The sequence below is a fragment of the Haliotis rufescens genome, unplaced genomic scaffold (assembly GCF_023055435.1).
Source record: "Haliotis rufescens isolate VD_foot unplaced genomic scaffold, xgHalRufe1.0.p SCAF_1, whole genome shotgun sequence".
NCBI lineage: Eukaryota > Metazoa > Mollusca > Gastropoda > Lepetellida > Haliotidae > Haliotis > Haliotis rufescens.
Genome location: NW_025963779.1, coordinates 59,870,308 through 59,893,001, shown reverse-complemented (window position 1 = coordinate 59,893,001; position 22,694 = coordinate 59,870,308). Strand labels below are relative to the sequence as shown.

At 39.2% G+C, this 22,694-nt stretch overlaps 1 protein-coding gene across 1 annotated transcript; it reads left to right on the top strand.

The window, feature by feature from the left end:
* The first annotated feature begins 1,725 nt into the window (after positions 1–1,725).
* LOC124145082 (arrestin domain-containing protein 3-like) lies at positions 1,726–13,353 on the top strand. Its single transcript, XM_046514757.2, has 7 exons — positions 1,726–1,886; positions 5,443–5,565; positions 6,695–6,921; positions 8,028–8,210; positions 9,103–9,285; positions 10,678–10,951; positions 11,855–13,353. Exons 1-7 carry the CDS (start codon positions 1,769–1,771, stop codon positions 11,998–12,000), a joined length of 1,254 nt encoding a protein of 417 aa, XP_046370713.2. The 5' UTR covers positions 1,726–1,768; the 3' UTR covers positions 12,001–13,353.
* The last annotated feature ends 9,341 nt before the right edge of the window (positions 13,354–22,694 follow it).

Here is a 22,694-nt window from a genome sequence, read left to right as displayed (position 1 = left end):
ATGTGACTTGTCATCATGGGTATCCTTGCCCTTTCCATTCAGTCACTCGGGACAGGTAATCCTTAATGTCTCGTAGCTCGTGATTATTCTCTAATTACCACCACCTCAACGATAAAAATAGGATATATCACTACATAATAAATGGTATTTGATTGACGGTTGTCATTTTATCATTGTTGTTTGATGTGTTTTATTCGTGTTTATATAACAAATCTGTCGGTTCTCTTCCGTATTTTACTAATAAAAAGGAATATTACAAATGTTCGTTTGTTATTTGTCTGTGTTTGTATTTACCTGTATATCTCAGAAGGCGGTGAGTTAGCTTAGTGGTTAAACCGTTTGCTCGTCACGACAATTATCTGGGTTCGATTCCCCAGTTGTTCGCTTTGTGTGAAGCCCTTTCTTGGCGCCCCCGTCATACATGGTTTGGGCGTCGCTAAAAACAGTGTAAACCCACACGTACCAAATAAACACTCTCCTACCCAGCTTCCCTTGCGGCCAACCTAGTACCTCTGCCTCAAGCCAGTACCTCTTACTCAGCCATTGTTCTTCTGTTCCCTATTTGAAAAGTCTACATTTAGATAAACATATGTCATGAACTAAGGATATATCATAAAACGTGGAAACCTGTGTCCAGTTTGCCTACTTATCCTTTGTTAACAGTGGTTGTGTGGCTCCATATGCTGATACCTAATCCCGGCGGATAGTAGCGATACGGTCAGTTTGATGTGTATAGAAATATTGCCATACTCCTCACTGTCGCTGTTGCAGTGGTATATCTTAGTAATTACGCCCCGTGAAGATGTGGGATGGAATTGGTCTTCAGGAACCTATGCTTGTCGTCATAACACGTGAAACATTATTATTTGCATCAGCGTATTTATCCTTTGTTTGCAGTCGCTGTACGATTATTCCATGGTCATACACTGACGGGGTCGGGTGGTCAGGGTCGCTGACTTGGTTGATGCATGTCATCGTATCCCAATTGCGTGGATCGATGCTCATGATGGCAATCACTGGATTGTCTGGTTCAGACAAACGCAGTAATTATGCAAAACCATCTGTACATTTCACTAAAAGGCTTCTACTAGGCCGGACTGCTCAGATTTAGAATAAACGCATTTGTTTATAATCAGGAGTCAGGTCACGCAATATGAAAAATAGATTGATCGCAATCACTAATTGAGTCCCTATGGTCTATCTGCGGTCCACGTTTTGTCCGTAGGTACTGGCAACACAGGAATTAGGAGCGACAGAAACCTTTATATTCCTAACAGCAATCACCTGCGAAAGAATTGCACACGCACACATGCACACGCGCACGCACATATTTTTGTATGTACATATATAATGGTTAAACACTTAATTGTTCATTTGCAAAAGCATAGTAAGGAAGTAAGGTAAAGTAAGTTTAGAAACGCGCAGAAAATATGTCTGGCGCAAAACGTGATCAAACTATTTACAGATAAATTGGGATTAAATCAAACATTTCTACGAGACACCACAAATATTCAGAACGTTCCACTGCAGAATAGTTCTGTCTGTCAACCTTTATTCTGTTGTATAATTTGCTGTCAGTCAGGTTCTCGTCAGGCCCTTCACAAGGCAGCACCGCACAGTAAGGGTTAAGGAAGGATCAATAATGACTCCGACAACGCGGTGCTAAAATGCCTTTGAGAGAACTATGCACTAAACATGGCATTGCGCCCTCTGGTGGCAGATTGCCTCCCTTGTAGCTGGCAGTAGAGGTCCGTGTTTTGTTGGCATAATGTCGAAATTGATCAAGTTTGAGGTTGTGTTCAGCCAAACACAGGCTATATACTACCCAGGCCAGACTATACAGGGACATCTCACTGTGGAACTAAACGACACAATGAAAATGAGAGGTAAGCAGCTCTATTACCAGCAGTACGGAGTCCGATCGCCGCATGACTTTAACCCTCACAGTATCATGAAATCATGAGTCTTCAGAAAATGCTTGATTTCACCTTTGATGTAAAATGGTTGTACAAAATCCCTGAGTTGAGATGTGTGCTTTCATGACTATTGTTTTATGTTAGGCTGGCGCGACGCTAGCTGCGAAATCGTAGCTTGGTACCTCTCCGTTTTCAGTATCACAATCTCGGGGTTCAGTGAATCTAGCTGATATTCAGCGTGTCACCGGAAGTGTACAGAGAATTCATGGGAGGACACGTTTCTGTCAAACACAGTGAGGACCAGTTTAACCAAGACTTAGTACCTGTTGACCAGGCTCGTAAATGGCTGAATCGTTCTTGCAAGGTGGCTGGAGGCTTGACAGTAATAACAAGGAAGGAATCTGCATACCATAAATGGTGCCTTCCTGGGCTTAAGATGAAGGCCGTACCGGCGTATTTTCGATGGTGATAATACGCACGTTACGGTAGTGGATAATTTAGAAAACGTATCAGATACGCATCACAGCATACATGTACGTTCTAACATTCATTTACAGACGTATTTCCCCCGAAATGTATTGTGATTTCAAGCAGCGTATTTTCTTGAGCATAGTGTGCAATTTTAAAAAAAACACGGCTGTGTGAAGGGGCTGCGCATTATACACGCCACAATGAGTTTTGATGTTTTATTCCCCAACGCAGACACTACCGTATGCATGAAAACCGGAAATACCATGTCAACAAATCCGCACTGTAGTACGCAAATTAATCTTGTAATTACACAGGTTACAAAAAGTGTTCATTGTATATCTGGACTTATGTTTGTAACCTATTTTAATTATTTATTGAATTATATTGTTTACATTAATTTCGGAGAAATCGTGTGTGAAGTGGTCGGCTTGCCCCAAAATACTGAAAACCCTTTAATGGGGGTGCGCATCATACAATAGACATACATGTACAACGAACGAAGTTTACACGAGAGTAGCAATGCTGTGGTGCATATCTAAAATGAAATACAAGATTAATCAATTAAATTCCATTCAGTATTCTAAGAGTACTCTTTAGTTTTACCAGTACTCCTATACTGAAATGATAAGGATGGCGTACTCCTGATGCTGAAAAAATATCTGGAGCCTTGAAGAAATATGCTGAAGGATTTCCATGCGCTCCAGGACCATATAAGGCGTGTTCACGATTAAGTGATTATATGTAACCAAGCAACTGTCAGAGTACAAATTGTTACTGATCCAGTTGCTTCTGGGGGCTGGAGAAAAGACGAAAGCCTGGGTTACCTTGTCCCCGTTCTAGTGTCAAGGGAGCCTATTCCAGCAAGTTGTCTGGAATGGACATCGCGTGGTTGCAGAAAAAAACGTTCTTCTTGATGTTACAAAAACAAACTGATTTGTACAGGTGCACGGAGCTGTTCAGTTAAAGGATTCAATAATCCAACTATGTAGAGTACTTTTAAATGAGCTGGTCGACTATGAAGCTGTCGTAGAATGTGGTATATTCAATGACGTGGAGAAATGTTATATATTCAAGGGTTGAAATGTTTAATGTGATTAATTCACCATATGTGTTTAAATTGATGTCTATTGTTTTTTTTATTCTTTATTCTTATTTTCATTTGTATACAAACTGACTGAAAATGGAAATTTAAAAAAGTGGTTAAAAAGGCGGCAGCTTTTAGATGATCCTTACATCTCCAGATATAACAAAACACTGCCAGTGTATGGAAATATATGTCTTATGAGCAATAGCAGTGATAATTTTGAATTCACAATAAAAAGTGTTTTAAAACACTTAAATGGAAAATACTTTTTATACGGCCCCTCAAATGCAGAACAATGCAAGGATGGCATCCATAGTGTTCAGTGACGTCTTAGCAACATTTCTAGCATGGATGCCATATTGTAAAAAAAAAATGCCATCGGGCGTTTCATTTGCAATTTTCACCTCCCCACTACAGTGCACGTTATAAAATATCGTGGACATTTGTATTCCCCCTAGTACCCAAACTATTCCTCTTTAAGTACACCGACTATCTGAACATTCATTTAGTCCAAACAGACCTGGGCCCACTTGCACAAAGCGATCTTAGCGCTAAGATGATCGTAACTTCCATACTTTAACATAGGCTTACAATAGTCGTAGCGCTAAGATCGCTTTGTGCAAGTGGGCCTTGCACAGGACTCAAGCTTCCTTACTGTTCTCAAAATAGTAACATCGACCGAGACCATTGTTTATATCTGTTTCGCGGCTAACGAACAGCAAGAAATAGATGATTTTGTTTGTTTGTTGTTTAACACCGCACTCAGCAATATTCTAGCTATATGACGGCGGTCTGTAAATAATCGAGTCTGGACCAGACAATCCGGTGATTGACATCATGAGCATCGATCAACGCAATTGGGATACGATGACATTCATCAACAAAGTCAGCGAGCCTGACCATCCGATTCCATTAGTCGCCTCTTACAACAAGCATAGTCGCCACTTACGGCAAGCAAGGGTTGCTGAAGTCCCCGGATCTTCGCGGAAATATATGAGGCTAGTGTATATGGAATTATAGTCTCCAGGTTAGCGCAATAGAGGATGTTTGTATTTTCTTCCTATGTTTATCTCATTGAGTGAGTTTCACTTTTTCACTCGTTGTGCGGTACATTTGCATGACAGACATATTCACTCGTGGCGCAATCAAGATGACATTTGCACTCGTGGCCCAAACGACATTTTCCAACGTGGGGCTATCAAGTGAAGAGGTAGAGTTGACATTTCCACCAATAGAAATATCAACTTTGTCATGTCATTAATGGGATTGACATCTCCGTGATCTTTGCCTGAAAACATGGTGTCAGGGATGATGCCCTCATCGACATGGCTTTCTGGCCATCAACCAAGCAATATTGTATCAACAAACTGCGGACATCATTGAATTTTGTTACTCATCCGTCGCAGGAAATCTTATCTTGTTCTCTAATTTAAGCATTTTTTGTTTTTATAATAACTTCCAATAATTTCGTGAATTGGGGTACACTTTACTTTCATGTTATTATATTTAAATCACTTATACTGAAACAAGGGGTCACGGGTGGCCCAGACGTCTAAGGCGCCGCGATTCGCTGTGCAGAGTTGCGTCGCTTGGGCACGCTAGCAACCTATAATTGTGGGTTCGAATCCCGGTTCGCCTCCATTATGTTTCTAGGTTTGTCAGCACCATACCCGTGCTCGTGGGTTTTTACCGAAGTGAGACCTGCGTGACTTCGGGCTTTACTCCCACATTAAGCTGACACGCCGTGATTTAACTGGAATACTGTTAAAAGCGGCGTAAAACCCAACACTCTCACTCAGTCACTGAAACAAATCTGAATTGATGGGAATGTTGAAATAAACCGGTGTTTATTTTGAGCCACATCATGTTTTATGTCTCCGGGGTCTGACAATTCTTTAATTAAGGTGAAATTCTGTATCCGGGGTACTCTGGTTATGCTTCCACAGAATTAACTGAGGTAGCGTATTTCAGGAATCCGCCTCCGGTTTCAAGGCAAGGCAGAGGTGGAATGGACAGAGGGTTCGGGCGATAATGAGGAGGAGTATTCAGAGAAGGAGCAATACTTTAAAGATGATATCTTACTTGATGGGAGAGGTAAGGATATATGCAACACACCTACCTTTATCTACCTGTATAGTTCTGCATAAAATAGTGTAACCAGTTATATCACATTGACGGCACGTATTTGATATTTCACTAATTGCCCCAAATAAAGGATCTCTCAAATTTTACTTGACACCCATGGCATATGACTTTAGAAAATATGCAGAACTTATAACCGCCTTTCATTTCCCATTGCCTGAGTCTTAGATGCCAGTCTTCCATTGCAATGAGAGATTGTCTATTTCAAGGGGAATCTTCTAGAAACTTACAAGATAGATAACGACTGGGGAGCAGGACGTGCTTACCCTTTTCATTACAGTGACCCGTTCAATATAATTCTCATCACTGTATTTACACCCAGTGGAATCTCTTTGGGCAGATCATCGAGATAGATAATCCTCTGACGTTGACCCTTTGAATTGTTATGAGTAATTCTGTATTCTTTAAGATTATAATAAAATGGGAGATGAATAGCATTAATGCTTAATCTATTTTGTGTTCTCAAAGGACCAGACAGGATGACCTTTTCTTTTGGTCCACATCATTTGCAAACTTTAAGAAAGTATGAAACACTTTAAGCTGTCAAATATGTTCACATGAATGTAAGGTAGACATTGTTCATTATAACAACACTAAATGTACGGGTAAGGATAAACTGTTTTAACAAGGATGAATTTCAGAAAACACTTTTTTAATATTTGAACATGGTCAAGTCTTTGATACAAGTTTATCTTCGGGGATGTAGTCAAAAACATATGGAAACAAAATTCTTCTTGGATCACATACTTGCTCATAGTTATGTTTTCCTTTGATGTCCTAAAAATCAGCCTTTTTACACAGTTTATTCATTCTTATATATATAATCAGGCCAGAAGTCCAAAATTTACAAGTTTAAGAAAGACAAAATGGTAGTTTTGTTTAGTGAACCATTTGAAAATGTCAAACCAATATTTCAATGTTTTTCTGTATTGTTTGGGATGTCCCTTATCCTACATCGCCCTTATGGTATTTAAATTTGTAATGGTGCAAATATCCTTCGTGCCTGGTGAATAATATAAGCTTTTGGATTTAGGTGACATGTCTAGAATAAAATATTCACATTTTGTCATGTGGATTCTAGGCAGTGATGCGTCGGGGGCCAAGCTCCATCTCACCGCAGGCCGACACACCTATCCCTTCACGTACCCACTCCCACAGGATATTCCTTCTTCATTTGAGGGAAAATATGGTTATGTGCGATATTTTGCAAAAGGCATCATTGATAAACCCTGGAAGTTTGACCACGAAACCATGAAATGTTTCACAGTAATCTGTCCGCTGGATCTAAATCAAGAAACTCGTGCTACGGTAAGTGATGAGGTCATTGTGGTCGGCGTACCATTCATTAATCATTTATTATAGGCTGTTGAAGATATATCATTAGTGTGAACTGTCGACAGATATGCAAATGAGTTCTGACACAAATCCTGTAATATTTGTAAAACTTTTATACCTACCTCTACCTCAACCATTTGCCACAACATATATATACTTAAACCGAAAGGGAACTGAATGCATTCATTTACAAGATAACTAGGGGGCGTTGGGGTAGCCTAGTGGTTAAAGCGTCACGCCAAAGACCCGGGTTCGATTCCCAACATGGGTACAATATGTGAAGAACTTTTCTGATGTCAACTTCGTTGATATTGTTTGAATATTGCTAAAAACGAAGGAAAACCATACTCAGTCACTCACTCGAAACAAGATAACTATTCCCATGAGGAAGTCTTAATTGCAAAATGAATTGGCAAACGTGAGTATTTTTGTGTCTTCCTCCATCAATCAATCCGTCTATCTTTATAGCTGTTTACATCTTTGTTTCCTTTCATTCGTTTCATATTCAATGAAACTTATATCTTTGCCTGATATTTGGACAGTGACTTTGATTTCCGGATCAGACTTAAATGATCATCAAACATACAGCATGATGAGATATATTGCTGTTTAATTTGCTTACATTTCTATTTTGATTTGGACGTTTCGATTGTTGTTGCTCTTGTTGAAACTGGATATGTATTTCAGTTTCTGGAGATCTCAAAGAAACGTCTTGAAAGTCTTTTCCTGCAAAGACATCTTTTCTGAAAGGTGTTCTCTTAATCTGCATGATCAAGTAAGAATGATATACACTTCCAAAGCGTCCTTTAGTTTGGGGTAATATACAACCAGATGTTTATCTCACTTCCTGCTGTTCCATTTCCATTTCTAAACACACCAACCACAGGTCTGCGCTGTGGCACGTACTTGAAATAATATGTGGACCCTTCAGTATCAGTGGTGGAATACGTAATGCAGGACCGTGTTTTGAACACCATAGTCATTTTGAATCCAACTAAGTAACATCCGATCCTAGCTGCCAGGCTATTCAATGCACGCTCCTTGTAGCAGAGCCTCGAGAACAGAATGAATTCTTGTAGATGCCTGAAAAAGATAGCAAATCGAAGACCATCTGCTGTCTGTGCTGTCAATCTGGACCAATCACTGCCACCTTCACCATCGACCGACAGGGGTATGTCCCAGGAGAAGTCATTATTCTGAAAGCTGAAATAGAGAATATGTCAGATGGCCCAATAGATTCTTCATCAGTGACTCTCACTATGGTGAGTTGAAATCTATGAATACTGTGTTGTTAACAAGAGGGTCACTATGTCATGGACGTTTTTTCACAAATGTTCGAAGTCTTAAGGTGCTTCTCCAAACATGCATCAACATAAACAAAACTTTTTGAGGAAGTAACGCCTAATTGTCACGTTACAGACACAAGCAAGATAGTTTTAAGCAGCATCTGTCTATGACCCCTGTTTAGATCATTTTACTTATCAGCATCCATTCAGACATGTATACCAGAAATACGTGTGGAAATGTTTATGTTGGCTGTTTGTCCCTCGTGATTGTGTGTAAATCTTATCACATGTTCAACATCTCTGGTACAACTTGGTGAACGTTTTTGTTTGAACCAATTTCCAATTACAATTTGTTTCAAGATACGAAAGAGTCAAGGCCCTTAAGAAGCTGATACAGTTTGTGAATGATTATAATCGTCATTAGTTAAGGATCTATTCAACAAATTCGACGGTTGTAGCCAAAAATTCTCAATACGTTGAGTTCACATTGAAGTTCTTTTCTTTATTTACATTATCCAATCCCGTATGCATTTGGGTCAGAACAGGTCCCCAAGAACTCTAGATTATCATAAGGGCCAACGAAAGTCGAGATCAGGCACTCTGACTTAAGCGTGTCATCTTGATCTTGTGGCTTGGATGTCTCACTCGTCTGCCACTAGTTCATCTAGTCAAGACTATTTACAGTCCGCCCTCACATAGCTTGGCTATTGCTAAGTGAAGCATTAAAACGTATTCACTTAGTTCTGATATACTTATGCCCATACATACAAACAGTTGTAGTGAGTTTTGCATGTGATTCATAAATATGCTGATGAATTGAATTCTATGAAAAAACAAGTGAGCTGGCACTTTTTACTCTTCTTTTTAGGAGACAACTTTTCTAGCAGAAGGGGAGTCAAAAACTACTTTTGAAAAGGTGGCCAAGCTGCAACATGAGCCAATCCTAATGGGAGACCATGACTACTGGAATGGAGACCAGCTAGCTATTCCACCTCTTCCGCCAACTTATCTTAAAAGTTGCACGATCATTGATATACAATACACTCTCACGGTGAGCTGTTTATTTGGGGTTGATTGAGTCATTTTCACTATGAGATATTTAAGTAGGGTTGAATGGTTCACTCGTAGGGTGATATATTTAAGAAGGGTTGAATGGTTCACTCGTTGGGTGAGATATTTAAGAAGGGTTGAATGGTTCACTCGTGGGGTGAGATATTTAAGTAGGGTTGAATGGTTCACTCGTGGGGTGAGATATTTAAGTAGGGTTGAATGGTTCACTCGTGGGGTGAGATATTTAACTAGGGTTGAATGGTTCACTCGTGGGGTGAGATATTTAAGTAAGGTTGAATGGTTCACTCGTGGGGTGAGATATTTAAGTAAGGTTGAATGGTTTACTCGTGGGTGAGATATTTAAGTAGGGTTGAATGGTTCACTCGTGGGGTGAGATATTTAAGTAGGGTTGAATGATTCACTCATGGGGTGAGATATTTAAGTAAGGTTGAATGGTTCACTCGTGGGGTGAGATATTTAAGTAAGGTTGAATGGTTCACTCGTGGGGTTAGATATTTAAGTAAGGTTGAATACTTCACTTGTGGGGTGAGATATTTAAGTAAGGTTGAATGGTTTACTCGTGGGGTGAGATATTTAAGTAGGGTTGAATGGTTCACTCGTAGGGTGATATATTTAAGTTGGGTTGAATGGTTCACTCGTGGGTTGAGATATTTACGTAGGGTGAATGATTCACTAGCGGGCAAGATATTTAAGTAGGGTTGAATGATTCACTTGTGGGGTGAAATATTAAAGTAGGATTGGATAATTCACTCGTGGGGTGAGATATTTAAGTAGGGTTAAATTATTTACTCGTGGGTTGAGATACTGATGGGGATTGAATGGTTCCAGTGTCTTGAGTGTAAAACGTGCAGCTAAACAACTTCACTGACAGAGAAATTAGTCTCGAAATCATTGGAATGCTATTTTATTGTAGGGATATCTCCTAGGACAAATCGCTTGATCTCACCACAGCGATATCTCCTATGGAAGTTAGTTTTGGCTGATAAAATCCTAACATTCCACCTGAAAAATCCTGATATTGGCATTTTGTATGAACGTACATAACATAATCGAAGGTGAAGTGAATGGGGTTTACCGTTCAAGATTATTTGACTATCATAGCGTCGTGCATGCACGCTTGTATGTGTCTCTTTTGTACTGGTCCGGACTTATACTGGTATTATAGTGCTGAGCCCACCTCAGTTTAACGTGAGTACCCCACTCAAACATATACAGATTCCGAGCCGACCAGTCTTTGTTTTATGTCCTTCTTCCCGACCGCACGGCAAGATAACAACAAGGACATGTGCCGTATTTTATCGTATTTTGGTATAACGCGACCAGGCGATCACAAATTGGAAATTATGATATGACATCATTAGTTTTGTTCCAGCTTAAAGTTAGTCCACCAGGGCTCAGCATTGATCTCGACATCGATCTTCCAGTCATAATTGGCACCATCCCCCTGCAAAGTGTCCCCGATAGGCATCCTCCCATCACGCATCCGGGTCCAGCAGTTTACACCGAGACCACATTTTCATACCCAACACCACCAGCCTATCCCCCAGGAGAATCGCTACCCCCGGGAAGAGATAAATTTGCCCAAGGGGCAGGATATGCCCCACCACCATATCCTCCAGAGAGTCCAACAGCTTCGCCTAACTTGCGTAAGTAGACATCGTGATGTTATGCATTAAACTCTTACAGGGAACATCGGGTAATGGTTTCGTATAATGCACTTACAACGTTCAATTCTTTTCCTTCTTGTGTCATGTTTTAGCCACAACGCTGGCCGAAAGAAGCCGATTTCTCGCAGCTGCGCAGACGTTACCCTTTCCTCTGTAAATTGTTGTCCACTTAGTGGAGATGACGCATTTTATTCAAATACAACAGTTTTGCGCTCAAGTTACGTGTTTGGACCTAATTTCGGCGCTGTTTCCGATATCTAATTCGCTCTCCATGCAAGAATTCATTGTAGTTCCCCAGTAACCTTCGACTGCCTTCCTTGGTGAGATTCAGCGACAGAATAGTGGTCAGCGGTCAGGCTATGTAACTGGTTGTATGTCACCGCATCCCGACGTGAGACTTAAGACTGCAACATGTCCTCCATTTCAACTTTTGGATGTACTGGCTAAATATACATGCTCTGGTTTGTGAGTGTACTACTGCGAACGTCTAGAATATGAAGCCTTCGGTAAGGGCTGGAAGAACATGTAGACATGAAATCTTTATGGATGACCACTTTATTATTTGTAACGACCCTACATAGGTACTTCTTGCCAATTCATCAGTAGGAAGCTTGTTTGGCTCGTTAACTCATGCGCGTGACTAATTACATGACAAGGCATTTTGCTACCTCAGGAAGAAGGGGTAAAGTGTAGCTCTGGAACGTCCAACAAACAAAAAAGTTCATAAATGTTTCATTTCTCCACCTCTAGAATATGGTAGACTGGTTGTAATAATAAGACATTACGTCACATAGAAGTTGTACATATTTATGAAGCCATGACAAATATTGACAAAACACTTAATGCAGAGTTTAGATTGTAATATACTGGTTCATGTTTCAGCTCCTCCTTCATATGAAGAGTGTGTGTTTGGCAGGGTCAACATCACTGAGAAAGAAGATAGTGAACATTTGCACGGAGACAAATACTTCGCTCCCGTCTACACGTACTACGACTGGGGCCACAAGGCGACTGCTCCTCCTGAGTAGTCAACATGGCAGACATCTGTTGTTGAAGGCATACACTGGTTACACCATCTGTCTACACATACTTCGACTGGGGCCACAAACTGTCTGCTTCATCTATAGAGTCAATACTGCAGACATCTGTTGTTGAAGGCATTCACTGGTTACAACATCTGTCTACACGTACTACGACTGGGGCCACAAACTGTCTGCTTCATCTATGGAGTCAATACTGCAGACATCTGTTGTTGAAGGCATTCACTGGTTACAACATCTGTCTACACGTACTACGACTGGGGCCACAAACCGTCTGATTCATCTATGGAGTCAGTACTGCAGACATCTGTTGTTGAAGGCATACACTGGTTACACCATCTGTCTACACGTACTACGACTGGGGCCACAAACTGTCTGATTCATCTATGGCGTCAATACTGCAGACATCTGTTGTTGAAGGCATACACTGGTTACGCCATCTGCCCACACGTACTACGACTTGGGCCACAAACCGTCTGCTTCATCTATGGAGTCAATACTGCAGACATCTGTTGTAGAAGGCACACACTGGTTACGCCATCTGTCTACACGTACTACGACTTGGGCCACAAACTGTCTGCTTCATCTATGGAGTCAATACTGCAGACATCTGTTGTAGAAGGCATTCACTGGTTACGCCATCTGTCTACTCGTACTACGGCTGGGGCCACAAACTGTCTGCTTCATCTATGGAGTCAATACTGCAGACATCTGTTGTAGAAGGCATTCACTGGTTACGCCATCTGTCTACACGTACTACGACTGTGGCCACAAACTGTCTGCTTCAACTATGTAGTCAGTACTGCAGACATCTGTTGTTGAAGGCATACACTGGTTACACCATCTGTCTACACGTACTTCGACTTGGGCCACAAACCGTCTACTTCATCTATGGAGTCAGAACTGCAGACATCTGTTGTTGAAGGCATACACTGGTTACAACATCTGTCTACTCGTACTACGACTGGGGCCACAAACTGTCTGCTTCATCCATTTAGTCAACATGCTGGATATCTGATTGATAAGATGTACACCATGGTACGATGGTTCATGGACGTCGTTGAGTCGTTGAGTCGACAGTGATGGTGGTGAGAAGAAGGGTCTCCATATTAAGACAACTGTGGAATTCGTACAGCTTATTGACGTTCGCTAGGTGATAGATATCCCTATCTCGAATGTGACGCAGCTATTGGATGTAAAGATGAACCTGTTGACTATCTTTTAGAATGGGTAAATAAAGCGACAAAACCCTTTCCATATCCAATAGAGTCGATTGTACGATTCCGACTATATCATGGGCATGTTATTATGAATCAATATCAAATAGTGATGACACCAGGTGTTCGCGAAAAGGTGACACATACACGTCATACACATACAACATTTGGTACAAGTCAAAATAGGGAATTGCATCGGACATCAATTTTGTCACCGATGCGTCAAATTAGGAAATGTCTTCCACATGCCTACCATAACACTACACAAGAAAGTTGTCTTTAGCTTTAATAACTTATATGAATATGCACTTAATATCTTGCTCATTTCATTTCACTATTTGTGACCTATCTCTTGTTTCTTATGATCAGACTTGCTACATGGAATGTGCGTGGCGTTATGCATACTGCTACTGAACTTGCTGGTAAACTTGAAAGTTGTGATATAATGTTCATTTCTGAACACTGGCTAAACAGACAAAACGAATCCTACTTAAATCGGATCCATGATGAATTTGATGTGTATTCCAAATGTGACAAATCAGAACTACTAAGACCTAGAGGCTCAGGAGGCGTCGCAATATTTGTTCGTAATTGGGACTGTTGTGTCTCGTCTGTGATAAACACTCCAGATGATGATCGAACGATCAGTATCAAAGTGACTTTGAACAATGATCCTGTTTTTATTATAGGAACATATCTTCCATCTTGTAATTGCTGGACAGTGTTTATTGTGAAGCGCTTGACTATGTCATGCAATTATATGATGTGTATTCACAACATGGACAGACTATCATACTTGGTGACTTTAACACAGACTTACGCACTCCTGATAAAATTAAACTGCGTTCATAGTACTTAAGCAGAGTATTGAATGAGAGATCTCTGTACTCTGTTATCCCCATTGATGACGTCACTAGATATACATATTTCACCAAAAGTGGAAATATTAAGACTATGTTAGATTACATTTTTGTAAATGTTGATTTTACACCTAATGTTGTCGGATTTGTCATTGATACAAATGTATCTTACTCTGTATCAGATCATTTGCCTATTATTGCCTGTCTAACTATAACAACACCTATTAGCCAATATGGAGGTGATAAACTTAACTGGCGCAAAGCAACTGAGACGGATCTAATTCTTTATCGTTATGAAACTAAAAACTGGCGTCGTGATACGGTTTTTGCAATTTCAGACTACCAGACGCCAGTAGACTTTATTCAATATTACAATGAATACATCACCTCAGCCCTTCAAAATGCAGCAATAATGTACATTCCTTCATCAAAATTCCAACCTAGGCTGAAACCGTACGGGAAAAAGGATAATCTTAAATCATTACACAATAGTATGCGCAAGTGTCGTAAAGAATGGAAGGAAAATGGTAAAACTCGTGATAAAAGTAACATCTTTTTTGCTAGATACAAAGAAGCCAAACGGTTATTTAGAAAACAGCATCGGATCTCAAAACAAAAGCTGATAGATGATAGATACAAAGAAGTTTATGAAGCTGCTGAGGTTGATGTTCATGAATACTTCAGGGTAGCTAAACGTTATCGTAAAAACAAAGGTCATACTCAAAAACTTGTCTATTCAGATAAATCATCTAATGACCCGAAAGATATATATGATATGTTTGGTGAATATTACAGAAATCTAGCTGCCCCGGATACTGATCTGAAACATGATGTTCTATTTTCCTCTTACGTCAAACAACGTGTTAATGACCTTGAAAATGAGGTATTAGATAGCACTGATTCTTATGACAATAATGGTGTAGCTATGGCATCTCCCCTTTCAAAACCCTTCACTGCTGAAGAATTGATGTATACTGTCAAATCTCTTAAAACAGGTAAATCACCAGGGCATGACGGAATCTCAAACGAGCATATTAAAAAAGCAGGTAGATCTATTTATAACCATCTCATGGTTTTATTCAATGCAATTGTGCACTATGAATATATACCTTGTGAGTACAACATAGGTCAAATCCTCCCAATTCATAAAGGTCATGGTAAAAGCAAGTCGGATCCTGCTAATTACAGGGGAATAACTATGACATCTGCTTTTGGTAAACTTTTGGAAAGGCTCATACTCAACAGAATCGAATCCTGGGTAACTAAAAACTGTAATTTCCCACAACTTCTCCAATTTGGCTTTCGCAAGAATGCAGGTGCAGACACAGCGGCAATCACACTATTAGAAGCAATAGCATATTGCAATGAAAGAAGTTCTCCAGTCTACTGTGCATTTCTAGATAATGAAAAAGCCTTCGACAGGGTATGGCTAGATGGACTTTTTCTAAAACTTTATGACCTTGGTATCACGGGTAAAACATGGCGAATACTACGTAGCTCTTATATGTCTATGTACTCCTATGTCAGCTTTGCAGGCTATAGATCAGACTTCTTTCATGTACGCCAAGGAGTTGGTCAAGGCAGAGTTATATCTGCTTGGCTCTTTACATTATATATAAATGATCTGTTATGCGAGCTGGAACGCTCTAAGCAAGGGCTAAATCTGCCGTGGACACATACTCCAGGCCAGCTCTTGGCAGATGATACAACACTGTTTAGTAGCTCACCAACAGGCCTTCAAGATCTTCTCAATGTTGTAAATCAGTATGCATATATAAATGGCAGCTTAAGTACAATGTCACGAAAAGCACTGTTCTAATATTTGATGTGCAGCGTAAATTTACCTGCTCTCAATCACTGTACTTGGGCAGTATGTGTGTTCCACTTCAGCAATCTAAAATATATATGGAGGTGTCAGGATTTGCTCTGATAAGTCTTTCTTAGAACGAACACAGTTAGCTTGTGAAAAGTTAAAAATGTTAATCAATAGTAATAATGATACTGGACTAAAGTTTGGAGGCATGAATCCAATCCCAGCAAAAAGGATCTGGGAACGAGTGATACTTTCATGCGGGCTCTATGGATGTAATGTCTGGGGACTATTAACCCTCAAAGAATACGATATGCTGGAAGTTATTCAACGTTATTTCAGTAGAAAAATACAGGGCCTTCCAAAATGTAAATCAGGTACTGTTGCTGTGGACAACATGGGCTTGATATCTCTCCAATCCTTTATTGACAAACAGTCACTTTAACTACTTGGAAAACTATGCCGGTCCAGTTACAGCTATGTTTTTAAAAAGGAATTATTACTCGCCTTGGGCAGTTTAGATACGAAATAGCGTTGGATAACTTCAGAAAACGATGTGCTTTGTCACCTGTATATAACATGCTCACACTTGTCAAAAAATACAATCTCTATGCAGAAATAGAAGATTATCTAATTAAATGTAGCTTCCCAAGTAAAAAGGCATGGTCTGATATTGTTAGGAAAGGATTATTTTTGTAGACCAGGAAGCTGTATGCTCTAAGCTGCTATCTAGACTTAACTTAAATAGATATGTTTCGCTACGTAATGATAAAGAACAACACAGACTCTGGCTGCTTGCACTTGAACGTCCTGAACAGTTCCCAAACCTGTCTCATCTTGTACGGCTGGGATGCCTAAATATAGAATCTAGGGAATGTCGATGTAGAATTGTAGCTCATGATATTATTAAGCATGTCTTTTTGTATTGTACATTGAATAAGAATGACAGAAATGAACTATTTGAAATCATTTGTGAAGGGATAGATGTCTCTACATTTGCAAGACTATGTAGTGAGGACGATGGTATAATCCTGTCTGTACAACTTGGCGGTATGCCTGAGTGTGTTAGCTCTTTATCTCAAAGTCTATGGGGTGACCTTATGGTTATTGTGTAAAGATACTGTAGGAAATGGCTGTATCTGTTACAAAACATTTATAAGAATGCTTGATTGTCATGCATTTTGAAGTTATCATTTCTCATAATATTGTTAAATTGTACTACTGTACAGCTCTGTAATTATACATAATATCATATATGATATGCATCTTCAATATCTGGAGGAAATAAAGAATATCTATCTATCTATCTGTCTACACGTACTACGACTGGGGCCACAAACCGTCTGCTTCATCTATGTAGTCAGTACTGCAGACATCTGTTGTAGAAGGCATACACTGGTTACACCATCTGTCTACACGTACTACGACTGGGGCCACAAACTGTCTGCTTCATCTATGTAGTCAGTACTGCAGACATCTGTTGTAGAAGGCATACACTGGTTACAACATCTGTCTACACGTACTACGACTTGGGCCACAAACTGTCTGCTTGAACTATGTAGTCAGTACTGCAGACATCTGTTGTAGAAGGCATACACTGGTTACAACATCTGTCTACACGTACTACGACTGTGGCCACAAACTGTCTGCTTCATCTATGTAGTCAATACTGCAGACATCTGTTGTAGAAGGCATACACTGGTTACAACGTCTGTCTACACGTACTACGACTGGGGCCACAAACTGTCTGATTCATCTATTATATCTTAATGAAACCGTGTAAAGAATACAGACGTTATTATTATATTTTTGTGTCTTCAAGTCTTTCCAGATTTCAGACTTCAAAAGCACTGATTAAAACTGAAGAGTATATTGCACGATTCCGAATATATCATATATCAATATATAATGTGTTTATGCATCACCACCAAAAAGTGATTGTACCAGGTCGTCGTAAAAAGGTTTGGTACCCATCACAATCACAGGCAAAAGAAGTCAATTATTCACCTCAATAACCCTAAAAAAAACATTTAAAAAACAAATAACACACGTGAACATATTGTACAGGTCAAAATAGAGAATGGCATCAGACATCATTTTTGTCACTGATGAGTCAAATGTAGAAATGTCATCCACGTGTCTGCCATAAGGCTTTTTGAAAGCTTTACTGAGGCCATGGGTGTTGTAACCTTGAAATATAAACACCAAAGGCTGGAGCTGCTGGAATATTGCTCAACATGAAGGGAAAGTTGAAGTCATCCCTCTTGCCATACACTCTTGCGGAGAGTGTTTTGTCACTCTGAATCTTCAAGCATAAATATGAAACAGATGAGGCGGTCTTGTTGGTATCCTTTATTTCTAGTTCAGGTGGGTAAATCAGCGGAAGGGAATTGGCTATTTGATTGTTATTGAATGGTATCAGATCATTGATATACCTGAAGCTTAAGTCAAACTTCTTGGCCAAATTACCTTGTTTTGACTTTGCCAATCCGCACAGATATTCCGATTCATATGCACAAAGAAACAGATCCGCAAGAAAGGGATCACAATTGGTGGCCATATGGATGCCTACTTCTTGCATAAATGTCTTATCAGTGCCTGGCGTTGTCATTGGTAGAATTACAAACTGTAAAAGAGGAGGCAGAAATGGAATAAACGCATTCTGTCCCAGTTAACTTTCATCCAAAGTTTGGCTGCACATATATGAAATGTTTGTAGTGGGGCCCACTGACAAGGCCTCGAATAACATAACCATAACAGGTCAGCAACGCAACCATAGATATATTAACATCGCTATCTTCAAGGGTACAATTTGTCGAAAAGGAAAGATAATGTCATCTGAAAACAGCACATCATGGTAATATGTCATGTTATATGCACGGACACTTTGTCATTTTACATACAATGTACATATATATGTTCTATAGGTACTGTGTTATTTTACATACATTTTACATATGCCCGGTGAAGATTGTGTGTCACTTTATGCGCTGTGTATGCCCAGATGTTATAACACTATCAGTTACATGTGAGTCAGCTGTGACAGGACAAGCAAATGACGTCAAGATATTATTACCGGACCAACTTGCACAAAGCGACCTTAGCGCTTAGATGATCGTAACTCCAATACTTTTACTTAGGCTTACGATATTCTTAGCGCTTAGCGCTTTGTGCAATTGGGCCCAGGTGGACCAGCCGACTTGTTTGGGTTTTACAAGACGACGTCCAGGCAATTAGATAGCTACATCCTTTAACGAGTAACTATGGTGTATTTCAAATGCAATGTGTAACTTATTTTAATGGTACCAATACATTTGTACAATGTATGTCTAATTCTATAGGCTGGAAGGCAACAACCAATCAAAATGTCTCTTCGGAATGCGTCACCACGTACGAATAGGTACTCCATATATTTAAGCGAAGCTGGATACTGTAAATTATGCTGGAAATAGAGTGTTTTATGTGTATTAAAGGGAGCTTTAAGTCCGTGTGCTACATGAAGTTTCCATTTGTATAAGATACATATATACATGTGTCTTTATTTTCCCTTTTTCTTGACGATTTAGAACCCTGACTGAAGAACCATTTTGGTGAAAGTGTCAACGTGTCTTATTCTGATGAAACATTCACAATATGTATCCAGTTTTGGGTACTTTTATACGCGGACGATATTGTTCTACTAAGCAAGAACCCAATATCCCTACAAAAGTCTTTACACTCATTGTAAATTGATTGCGAAAAGTGATTGCTTAATGTCAACATTTATTATCTTTGGCAGCGAAAAGCCGAAAACAAACAAATACAATTTTACCTAAGGTAATAGTTAGCTGGAAATTGTTGATTACTATAATAACTTAGGTGTAAAATTCATAAAAATAGAAAAAAAAATATTTGCCGTGAAGTCCCTCATGGAGAATGCCACCAAGTGCATGTATCTGTATCAACCCGCTTCGTCTAAGTTTTTGAAACAGGTAAACAGTGGCTATCTAGACAACCCAGGTACAGTCAGGGCTGGGTGACTTTGCTGGTTAGATAGAGTAGGCAAGTGGATCAATCCATTTTACTGTGAACAGGGATGCAGGAAATTAAAACAAAAAGACAAATTCGCTTGCATCAGTCATTTATCTATCTTGGCACTTAAAAAGAGCCACACGTATAATGTTGTCAACAAATATTCGACACAGGCACCTCACAGTTTACAAGAAGCATAGGATTCAACAATTATTCCACACAGACAGATGACCGTTCACGACAAGCATAAGTTTCAACAAGTATTCCACAGAGACACTTCACTGTTTACGACAAGCATGAGATTCGGTAATTATTCAACACATACACTTCACTGTTTACGACAAGCATAAGATTCAACAATAATTCCACACAGACACTTCACCCTTCAGTTCACGACAAACATAAAATTCAATAATTATTCCACGTGGACATTTCACCGTTCACGACAAGCATAAGATTCAACAAGTATTCCACACAGACACTTCACTGTTTACGACAAGCATGAGATTCAATAATTATTCCACGTGGACACTCCACTGTTCACAACAAGCATAAGATTCAACAGTGGTTTGAAGTATTTTAGTTACAATGAGTTCTAACGACATTTTTTCTATTATCTTCTATTAATCTCTATATATCTGCTATTAATCTCTATATTGTCAAACTATGTTATTTAACTTAACTTTATTGATTGAAAATGACCTTGAATTAGTCGCATTCCATTACTGAGAATTTGAATAAATACACTGCTTTATTAATCTCCATTTCAACTTGTCCCCTCTTCTATTTTGTCTCTATCAATGATCTGGAAACATTTCTTATGAAAGACGGATGCCCGAGTGTGAAACTTGGCGATGTGAACGACTTACATGTACATGAGCATTTCCTAACCCTTCTGTATGCTGACGACACTGTCCCCTTTGCTGATTATGCAACTGAACTCCAAAATACATTAGATTCTTTTAAACGTTATTGCAATATCTGGAATTTAGACTTAACCTGGAAAAAAACTAAAGTTTTGATTGTTGGAAGCGGGCCGTCCAAAAACAGTAGGTTATCTTTTTATTTGGAGAATACGGAAATTGATATCGTAGACAATTATACGTACTTAGGTGTTATGTTTAGTAGAAACAGAAATTTCAAGCCAGCAATTAAATGTTTAGCGGAGAGTGCGTCCGTCTTAAGCCATGTTCTGTCTTTTAAAAAAATCAAGAAATTATAACATTCCTCTGGATTGTCTACTTAAGGCTTTTGGTGTAACGATAGTACCAATTTTATTATATGGCTGTGAAATTTCGGCATACGAAAATAGGAACGTAATTGAAAGGACCCATCTAAAATTCCTTAAACTGCAATGTGGTCTTAGAAATGCTACTCCGCATTTCATGGTCTATGGAGAACTAGGTAGAATACCTTTATCGATTTATGCAGCTAAACGGGTATTTGACTTTTGGCATAAACTTTGTAAACCCAGACCTGCACCGAAACTATCGCAAATTATTTATAAGTTTGCTCATTTATATTTTCTATCTAATAATGAACAAACTGCCTGGATAAGAAATGTGAGGCAAATACTTAATAAGTGTGGTCTGCCCTATGTATTTTATGACCCACAAAGCGTTTCCGGCCATTTGCTAACTGCGCAGATAAAAACAAAAATAAAAAGATCAGTTTTATCAAAATTGGAGATCTGACGTCGAGAGAAGTTCAAAAGGGTATTATTGCAAATATTTAAAAGATATCCCGTCATTTGAACACTTTCTTCTCCTATCTAAACAAATTTATTATCCTATTCTAAAACATAGAACCTGTAACCATGATCTACCTGTCGAAGTTGGCCGTTGGCTAGGCACAGATAGAGAATTTAGGACATGTAAACTGTGTATGTCGCCAGCTATAGCCGATGAATTCCATTACATGTTTAAATGTAAAGCGTTCCGTGAATCTAGATCTCAACTTATCTCGAATAAATATACGCAATTTCCGAAAGTAATAAAATACAAAACAATGTTAAGTACCAGAAGGGTAAAAGAAATCAAGAACCTTGCAAAATTCATATGCATAATAGATAAGTACCTTTGAGCGTAACTGTGTGTAGTTTCTTTTGGTGTGCGACCTTTCAAATATAAAAACCTAATCACTGCTCGGTATTCTACTGGCTCCATTGTCACACCCTACTCGATCATAACACCTGTGAAAGTGGTAAGATTAATAGTTCGGTGCTGCAAATTCAGACATAACCCATAGATACATGTATCATTACACATGTGAAATTTCAACCAAATATGATAACCCTAAGTGGTTTAGGGGAAATCTTTAATGAACACCCCTCGTATGTGTGTTTGCTTATGTAAGTGTTTCTGTTTAAATGTTCGTACAAATGTTCAAGTAAAATGTTTATCTCCAAATATGTGTACAGTATAACCGACATCTTCTCACATATTTATTGTCATGTTAAGAAACTTTTTTCTCTCTTTTTTTAGAAATAAATGATGTGAAATGAAATGACAACATGGATTATTCTGATCCAATGAGAAACAATTCATGCATGGTAAGACAACCCAGGCACACTGAAGCTCTAAAAATTAGACGACCCGGGTTGAAATCCATGTATCGTCTTCGGAGAAAACCACGGAATATTAACCTTCCACTTGACGGTATTGTAAAAGCATTTGATGTTATGATTTTACCTCTTGTGTTGTTTGGCTCTGAAGTATGGGGAACTGAAACCATTAATCTGATTGAAAAGGTACAACTCAAATGTTTTAAAATAACTGCCGGTTT

Excerpts from the sequence above, each read along its gene's own strand:
- LOC124145082 (XM_046514757.2), top strand. The coding sequence starts at position 1,769 with ATGTCGAAATTGATCAAGTTTGAGGTTGTGTTCAGCCAAACACAGGCT. Across the intron at positions 5,566-6,694 it reads TATCTTACTTGATGGGAGAG|GCAGTGATGCGTCGGGGGCC; the intron begins GTAAGGATATAT and ends TGTGGATTCTAG. Across the intron at positions 9,286-10,677 it reads ATATACAATACACTCTCACG|CTTAAAGTTAGTCCACCAGG; the intron begins GTGAGCTGTTTA and ends GTTTTGTTCCAG.